Here is a 9495-nt window from a genome sequence, read left to right on the forward strand (position 1 = left end):
TTGCTTTCTCATTAAACTAAAAAGTTTTAAGAAATCACTTCAGCATACACTTCAAAAGTTTCTGTATTGATCTTTTAATTTCTTTTTATTTCTTTTTTTTTTTTTATGAATGTATAGTCACACACTCTGTCCTGTCAGTCTCCCTTTCCCAGCACTCCTACTACAAGGCGTGCCTTGCAAAGGACTTTGTCAGATGAGAGTATTTACAGTGGTCAGAGAGACCACTTCTTTGCCTCGCGGGCCTCACTCTTGGACCAAGCCATGCCAAATGATGTCCTGTTCACCAGCACGTACCCTTCTCTCCCAAAATCGCTGCCGTTACGGAGACCATCATATACTTTGGGAATGAAATCACTACATGGTAAGTGTTTCTGATTTTCCCATTTTCAAAGGAATCCATCCTAATTATCTTAAGGAAACTTGTTTGTTATGTCCATTAGTATTTCTGTCTTGATTTTGCCGAAAGGAAGAGTCAAGTCACCTGCCTGAAAATATAAAATAGATATGGACTTTTTTTTCCTCACTTCCGTGGCTATGAGGTTGCATGACTGACTGGTCATGTAAGTTACCTTGTGGAAGGAGCACAATAAATGCCTCATCAGCTGTAAACTTTCACCATTTTCTTCAGTCTCTTCAGTATGAGTTAGACCAAATGGTAAATAACATATGCCTGATTATCTACCAGTGGTAACTTTGGGAATCAGTTACTTTAGCGTGGGATTGTGGGAAGAAAGTACTGTTAGAGAAGTAATGGTATGAAAGCAGATAGATGTACTACTATACTAAAAACAGCTTTTATTACGCCAACTATTTTTCAGTTCTCTCTTGTCTATTCATTTTACAGGACTTGAGTTACTTAACTTTGTTCACATCAGCAGCTCTACAAGGGAGAGTTACTTGTCAAACTGTTGTCAAGAAGGCACTCAGTTTCCCCATTAGTCTGCTGAAAAGTCCTGATAAGATTTTATGATAAGCTGTGTTGTTGTATGTGAATTTCTCAGCTATTGAGAAAGGGAAATTCACAGATTCCTGCTTTATCTTATAGCTAAATGTGTACTAAGAGATTTTGCAGTACTTTTTAAAGGACTTTTCTGATGTATTCATGTTTTAGTGTTTTGATGCAAGACTGCTGATAAATTCAACACATTACAGTAGGCACTAAGCACTGTCTGTACTGAGATACTTAGGATTATATTTTATGGTGAAGGCTGCTGAAGAAGTCTATTTTATATACCTGTCATCTGTCTGTGGTCACCAGGCGTCACATTTTGGTGTTGAACCTGACGTTTTCTTGAGTTGTTGTTTCTGTACAACATGCTAGGGACCCAAGCTCTCTTCAGTTCTTTTGATATGTGCTAAAACAATTTTGTGGACTTGGTTACATGCATAACTGACTGATGGACTTAGCTTCTGAGGTTTTGGGGTCAAAAGATTAATGATGCCATCTGAGTAGAAGAGGAAGGCAGCATGTGGACTCTTTTCATTCAGATGCCTGTATTTTCTAAACTGAAAAACCTTCTCTCACTGTCATATTCTTGTTCACAGCAAAATGGTTACTCCTTCTAGCACATAATCTTTATACATTTCCCGACAAAATAAGATTTGCATTTTCTGTAAAATGTAGGTCTGTGTGATAAAAGCCTGGCTGCTTGAGTGACTCGTGAATTGTCTTCCCTTCCCCCTCCCTACTTGCCTTCTCTCGGAGGAGGATTAAGTAGAACTGGATATTTAATACCTCAAGTATTTGTTGGCTTTGAGTTATTCAGAGTTCTTTTTAATTCAAAGATGTCAATAACAAAGAACTGCCACTTCAGAGCACGTTCATCTGGTTTGAAGAGGGGAAAACTTAGAGCTAAAAATAGTTTTATTTATTCATCTGTCTTAATTAACAACCAGATGATGTTTTTGAAACAATTTTTCAAATGGTTAGTTCTTTTACTTCTAATTCTGTACATCTTTTTACTAGTTGTAAATGTTTCTATGTTAAGAACTTAGCAAATAATTGCCCTCTTCTGGGGAGTCAATACAGAAATCTTCAGTGTTAGCACTGAGCTAACCTTATGAAAAGTATACACAAAAAAAAATCCAAAGTTTTTGAGCGAAGAGCAACTGCAGTGTTACATTTCTGGTCATTGTTTCCCAGGCAGCAATGTTACTTAAAGCAGTAAGAAAGTTCTTGAAGTTATTGAAATGACACAGTTATTAGAATGTTTAAAAAAAGAAAAAGACAAAAATAAGCAACACAACTAATGGTGTTTGTCTTCTGGTGGGTGTGTGCCCTGCACACTGGGCTGTCTTCCTGTTCACAATGCCCAGATTAACCTTGCCTTAGTCCATATTGATTTTTTAGCATACCCTTCATCTCTGCAACTTTCTTTTGTGTGCCTAGTCCATCTTCTCACTGTTATGTTCTCTACGTCTCCTATTACTGCTTCAAATTTATCACAACTTCCCTTATGTTTCACCAAGCACAGGGCATAAGGAAACAGGTTGTTGCTGCTTTTGAGCTTACACGTGTGCTAACTGACTAGGCATTGCATGCTTATTGATTCACTGGCCAGCAAATAGAAATATAATAGGTACTTGCTTTTCAACAGTTTGCTTTTTCTCTTACTAGTGCCAGTAATTGTAAATATTTCACTTTTCTAGACAACAGATTACACAAAAATTACAGGAACTTTATTTCTTTGTATCCTTTTTCAAGCTTACCAATTTTGTTTGGTTCTTTCTCTCATAGCAGGCCATATACCAACTCATAGATGAGCTTGGGTATTTTTTAGAGTTTTCTTGTTCTGAGATATTTTGGTTTGCCCAAGTCTGCTCCTACTGATTTACAATATTGTAAATAGAAAGTGAAAAAGGAAAACCACAATCTTGTTCTGTTTAGAGAAGTAGTTGGGTACCAGAGAGTAGAGGAACCACCGCAAGCTGCAGAGCCCTCCAGAGTTCCTCCAACTTGTGCAAAGGCGGGAATCATTGGGTAGAAGAGTACTGCCCCATCCCAGTACTGGGAGGAGACAGAGGTTGACTTTTTAAGTGGTGAACTGCAAAGATTTAGGCAGATCCAGAAGGAACTTGATGCTCTGGTGAGAGGCACTATCTCAGAAAGTGTAACGCGTTCTTTCTAGTTAACTGTGGTTGTTGATCAAATGTTCTGCTGATTTGCTTAGATCCACAAATTCTCTCTCCCCCCCCCTCACCCCTCCAAAATGAAAAAGAGATACTGTAGTATTAGGAAAGGAGCTCAGTTTTGGTTTCATTTATTTTAGTTAAGATTTTTTTAATTATTATTATTTTTATTATTTTAATTGAGCTTACCATTTACTCTGAATTACTTTACTCTAGGAGAGTTTTCTGCCTCAGACAGCTCTCTCACGGATATCCAGGAGCAAAGACGGCAGCCCATGCCAGACCCAGGTCTTATGCCATTGCCTGACTCTGCTTCTGATCTGGACTGGTCAAACCTGGTAGATGCTGCCAAAGCCTTTGAAGGTAAATTTTCAGAATATAATACTTAGAAAGCTGATCCTTCTGCATGCTTCATAAAGAACTGTTGTGTGGGGGTTTTATTTGTGTTTTTTTCTTTTTTTTTTTGTGAGGGGGAGGGGTTTGACCCTTAACTTCGTCGTTTTATTAGTGTGTGCCTTAATCTCTTTTAAAACAGCAACTCAAATCTTAACAGTCTATGAAGTACATGTAAAGTGGCATTTCTTCATGCTGAATTCCTTTTGTGCTACAGTTCAGCCAAATATCTGTGAAACTGGCTGTTTTTCATGTCATGTAAAGCAAAGTTGAGTCAAAGAGCAGAGGGGAAAAAACATGAATGCACTGAATGATAATTCGCTTATTGCAGGAGCAAGAAGTTTCTGTAGTGCAGCTGAAGTGCACTTCCCAAAGTAATTTGGGAAATGTGCTTTGTTGGCATGTAGTTTTCTGTTGCCCTTCTGTATACCTCTGCATACTCCAAATACATAGACTTGCACATAAGTGTCATTTCATCCTATAGCACTTTCCATCTTCTTGACACTTAGTAAAGCAAAGAGAACTGTAAGCTGTCTAGATGTATTTGAATTTAAAATGAAGTACTCTTCTGCCCGAAGGGAGTTTGTCTTACAATTGTAATCTGGTGGAAAGTTCTTCTAGGTGTATTAAACAGAAGCACTTCTTGCTAAACTCTGCACAGATGCTGACCCACCTTCATGGGGGTGTTTTCACTAATCTTGAATCTTTGGAACATTACTCTGCATGGCTAAAGAAAACTATAGAGTAACTTGTTGTTTTTTGTCTCTTCTGTGGTAGTAGTCAGACACACCATTAAGTTAGTGCATGCATAAGTTAGCATTCAAGACATCATTTGTGGTCTTCTCTGTTGCTGTGTTCACAACATAGGGATGAAGCTCAGGTTTTACTACATTGCACTGTGGTCAGCAGTTTCTTTTCAAAGCGTCCCGTTTCTTTATTTCTCCTTAGATTTCACTGTCCTCATCAATCTGAATTCCTATTTTCTGTAGACATCAGAGTCGGTTACATTGCTCTTTAGAAGTGTGAGCAAAATCAGTGTGGGGAAGGTAACAGACAGACACTCGAAGAGCTGGGGTAATGTGTTTGCTGGAAACCTTATCTCACCACTGTAAAAACATTTTCAAGATTTGACGTGGAGAAAGAGCAGCTATCTGTTGTCCATATAATCTTACTCCATAGTCTCTGCTAGGTGCCAGCAGGGAATGACAAGCACTAACCAGCCCTGGGTGCTCTCTTCTATGCGGCTGATGTCTTCAACACAAGCCCCTGGAGTTGTAGTTAGTGTGATACCTGCAACCTGCTGGAACAAAATCTGCTTGGATTCCTGTGACCCTTTTGTGAAAGGAAAAGAGAAAGGAGCAGGAATCATTCCATCGAGTAGTAGTGCCTGTTTGTATTAGCCTTGGTGAAAGCACATAAAAAAAATTCGCCAAGTGGAGAAAAAATATTTTTCTGTTTCCAGTGAGAGATCAGCAGCTGGTGAGGGAGAGAGGTATTAATTTATTAGGCTAAAAAGTGTTCACATTTCTGTTTGTGCTAGGAAACTCCAGGGGCAGGGGTAGTCACTGACTGCAGTCACACCACGTAGGAGTGATTTAGAGAGGTGTTAAAACGTTGTGAGGGAGCAGTTATGGGACAAAAATATATACAGATACAAGGCAGGAAAGCGATTTCACGTTTCAGTCTGAAAAGATTTTATAATAAGCCATGAGGAAAAAGTCCTGGTTCTGAAAAGTGACACTGGACTTTTTATTTTCCACGTTTAAGATATGCAGAGCTTGCCTTTCTTGAAGATCTTTTGTGGAGTATGGGAAGTTAGATACTGGTATTGAATTACTGGGCAGTGTCATGGAGATGTACCCAGGAGGTTCTCCACAGTGCTTGTTGCTCCAGCTTGATTTCTTGCTTATACTGGAATTGTCCCTATATGGATGCTGCACGTGCTACTGGGGCGTATGCTTGACACTCTGTAGCATCTCCCTTTCATGAGCACTTGTTAGCCTGATGGTGGTGCATGATCTACGTGAGCAGGAAGAACGCTACTGGTTCTAGGACACATTTATTGAATCCGGTGCAGTAGAAGAGCTGGTACAAACACTAGCCAGGCCAGTTTGCTTCTCCCAAATTGATACTGGTACTGTAGTCTTGAGTCAGACTTCTTGAATTGCCTTAGGTCTTGCAGTGTAGCTATTGCATGGAGCTTGAACAAATCATCATTACTGGTGCCAATGTTGTGTTCTGTATGTCTGTCTTTTCAGTTCAGCGAGCTTCATTCTTTGCTGTTGCGGATGAAAACCACAGGCCTGTGAGTGCTGCCTCCAGTGCTGATCAGGCTGAGGACCAGCTTACTGCACAGATAAAGCCTTATACAGGGTAAGCAAGTATACCACATAAGCAAGTGTCCTCAGTTACAAACTGAGGGAAAGACTAAAAATGCCTTTGTCTGGAAGCTGTTTCTAGCCTTTGTGGAACTCTTTATAAGTTCTCATGATGCTGGAAAGCAAAAACAGAATTGGAAGTACAACTGAACCTTTGTGCAGGTTCCTTCTTGTCTGAGGTCTGTGTGTGAGGCTGTCAAATTTCAAGGCAGAAGTAGAGATAAACTATGTGATGGCATGGCAGCACTTAATCACTCAGGGTTAAGTTTGTTCTCCTAGATAATGTGCTGCACGTGTTCCATGCACAGTGTTAGGTACTTTTTGTTGGTTTTGTTAACTCATAGCACACCTGAGTGCACACTTGCACAGAGCAACTTGGTATGCAAAGGGCTGTTATATACCCTGTGTGAAGATGATAAAATCTGTGAACACTTACTCTTGTTTCCTACTTCCAACAGTAAAGAATCTCCTCCAACTCTCGCCTCTAAAGTGGACCAACTTGAAGGTTTGCTGAAGATGCTGCAAGAGGATTTAAGGAAGGTACATTTTTGAACTACAGAAAATCCGTAAGGCATACATTTGGTTCTGATAGGTGATACTAACTACTCTGTAATTCTGCTTTGCCGTGCCTGAGCCTGTGACACTCTTACCCTTCTGTGAGAAAATGACATTTCCTTACTACTTTCCTTAGGTTGTGCTTCCAATTATGCAAGATGAGGGTGCTGTGCCTAAGCTGTAGGCATCTGACTCTGCTTAAATTAGGAGAGTGATTCTGAGTATCTACACTCCTAATTCAGGTGGCTGTTAGTCCGTGTAAATATATACTGCTGTGTAAACATATTCTGCTGATGCTGAAAAGTGAACCTTTCATCAAACCGTATAATTCTTCTATTGTGAAAACTTTCAGTGTTGTGTTACTGCCTGCGTGGTCCAAGGAAGTTTTGCTGTGGTTGAGTGAAAAGCCTTTTAGCTAGGAAAGTTTGCAGAAATGTGTCCTATCTTTTATTTAATTAACCATTGGTAGTTCTTTATTTTGTTCATAAAGAACAGGGCATGACTGAATTTATTTCACCACTTGGAGAGCCGGGCACAGCCCTCTGTTATTTGAATTTGTTAATAGAGAAACCCTACAGTTAAGCAGAAAGGAATGAAACATAACAAATCTGCCTTAAGTATAAAACCATCTATTACTGCGCATAAAAATCTTTATGCAGCGTGAGACTCGTGCTCACTGAGTTTCTTGCCACTGTATGTAGATAGGAAGCATGATCCAGAATGATCACTAAGGTCTGTGTTTTTCTTCATGCCCAAGGAAAAAGAGGACAAGGCCAATCTTCAGGCTGAAGTGCAACATTTGCGGGAAGACAACTTGCGGTTACAGGAGGAATCCCAGAATGCAACTGAGAAGCTGAAAAAATTCACCGAGTGGGTTTTCAACACAATTGATATGAACTGAGGGCAGCATATGGGGAAGGAAACTATCTGTAATGAATACTATTCCTGGGACTTAAGCTTTAATGCCACCTTACTCATGACATGTGAAAGTATAGTCAGAGCACTTCCCCGTCCTCCATCCTCCAATAACCCTTTTTTGCATCTCTGCGCGCACTCTGAACAATTGCAGATCAACAATCAATGTCTGCCTTTTGTAGAAAAACAAAGTAAATAATTTTAAAGAGGTAAAATAAAAGTTTAACTGCTAAAATGTGAATGTCTATTTTTTGCACATTGTTTCTTTATCTGTTGCGTACCAAGCGATTTGGAGGCTGGATCAGGCTTGCTGCTCCATCTGCCTCTGGTTCCATTATCTCTTTTCTCTCTGTTTCAGGTAATCTGCTTTTCCTTGCAGCTTTGGCAAATATTATGACATCTAGAAAATTAGAAAGAAATGTTTATTTTACTGCTTTTCTTACATTGTTTTCCGAAGTATGCCACAGACAAGGGGATGTAATGCAATGTTTTCGGTGTCTCCTTAGCAATTTGTGCTTGATTGCTAGTGCTACCTTCCCATACAGAGTGAGTGTCTGTAGTGTAGGTACAGTACAACCAGCATCACGACATCTGGAGAGAGAGAGACCTGAGCCGTGGGTGAGGCATATTATCACACATCCATCGCACTAGCGTTTCTGGTAGCCTTTGTTTCCTGTGGAAGCAACGGCTGCGGGTTACTTTACGAACAACAAAACGAGGCATGCTGCAGTTCATATTGTCAGGCAGGCTCAGATACCAAGCACTGCTGCTGTACCGCTTAAGGATCGTCCCCAACCCTTCCAGGGGAGTCTGTTACTGTCGTATGGGCAGTAGACTTAGGCTGAAGTTGTAAAGAGATTAAGATTTCCTCCACACGCCCCAAAACATTTCCATGAAAATCCACATAAGCCATCTCGGTGCACCAGCCCTCCTGTTTCACTTCTCATGGTCTTCTCAAATCACTGCAGATTTGAGAAACGTCTGCTAAGCTTTTGTTCAGTGACATGGGAGGTCTTTAAGTCCTTTGTGACCACGAGCAGAGGAATATATAGAGAAATTAGAGAAGTATATTTTTCCAAAGTACTGGGATAGGATCGGAGCTCTGAAATCCCCAACTCCCAGTGAAGCTGTCTAGCATGAGACTTCCCAAACTGCCTCGTGTCAGGAAAATTAATTTCATGTTCTTTGAAGGAACAGCCAGCTTGCCACAACATATTACCTCTCCAGAAAGTACCTTTTAGGTGTAGGTGCTGCAGTCTGCATGAGCACTGAGCTGTGCAGTGTGCTGAGAAACCTTTTCTGTTCCCTTCTGACTACGCAGTCCCTATGTTAACAAATACTGCCTTGCATAATGTGCAGCAAATTTGGAGTAAACTACAAGAACAACCCTCCCTCCCCTTTACCACATTCTCAGATGGGATAAAATCATTGGGCGTAGGCTTGTCACAGAAACTTCCACGCTCTTTTCAAATCCCCTTTTCACACTCTTTAATCTTGCTCCACACAAGTGCACACTACACTCCAACCTCAAACTTCATTTGTGATGCTAATCCCCATGGAGTTCTTCTCTAATGTTTTGTGATGGAAATGGATCTCTTTGGAACTATTTCTGGAGTGCTTTTGTAAAGGTTTAGAATGTCTTGGGTTTTTTAATGACTTGTATGAAGGAGATTTATATAATGCCTGATATAATTTGTAAATGGGAAATATTGCTAACATCTCTGAGCATCCTGAGGTCTTGCTTTTATTCTCTTTTATTTTTAAGTTTGGGTTTTATTTTATTTCAAAAAATATTTTGGGACTTGGGGCAGACTATTTATTAGAGTTTTGCAACAGAGTTCTTCTTGTATGATGCCACTGAAGGCTACTTGTAAAATTCTGACAATAAAACTCATTTTAAAGGCTCTTCTAAACCATTTTCTTCTGATTTTGTTGGGTTTGTTGTTTGAAACTTTCCAGAGTACTCATTTCTTCCTGCTTCCTTCTCATACTTCTTAACTGATTGCTTGGGGTTGGAGGGGCTTTGTTCTCTGATTTTTCCTTTTTGTCCCCTGGAAGGCTGTTACTTGGTATGTACATGCACACTTTGTCTGCTGATATTTTGCTTATGTTACTGCACAAATTC

The 9495-nt window shown here is 40.0% G+C and overlaps 1 protein-coding gene across 5 annotated transcripts in view; it reads left to right on the forward strand.

Moving 5' to 3' along the window:
* SIPA1L1 (signal induced proliferation associated 1 like 1) overlaps nucleotides 1-9283 on the forward strand; it is a 198792-nt gene extending 189509 nt beyond the window's left edge. For 3 of the 5 annotated variants that reach the window (XM_065754728.1, XM_065754730.1, XM_065754729.1), the window contains exons 19-23: nucleotides 118-361; nucleotides 3346-3492; nucleotides 5781-5895; nucleotides 6359-6440; nucleotides 7213-9283. In XM_065754728.1, coding sequence (XP_065610800.1) covers nucleotides 118-361; nucleotides 3346-3492; nucleotides 5781-5895; nucleotides 6359-6440; nucleotides 7213-7356 — 732 coding nt within the window. In that variant the 3' untranslated portion in view covers nucleotides 7357-9283. Of the gene's footprint in view, nucleotides 1-117; nucleotides 362-3345; nucleotides 3493-5780; nucleotides 5896-6358; nucleotides 6467-7212 lie in introns of all 5 variants that reach the window. The other 2 variants (XM_065754732.1, XM_065754731.1) reach the window with 2 other exon arrangements.
* The last annotated feature ends 212 nt before the right edge of the window (nucleotides 9284-9495 follow it).

Source organism: Cyrtonyx montezumae, unplaced genomic scaffold, assembly GCF_038088225.1.
Source record: "Cyrtonyx montezumae isolate F1298 unplaced genomic scaffold, pur_monq_1.0 scaffold_10, whole genome shotgun sequence".
NCBI classification, from domain to species: domain Eukaryota; kingdom Metazoa; phylum Chordata; class Aves; order Galliformes; family Odontophoridae; genus Cyrtonyx; species Cyrtonyx montezumae.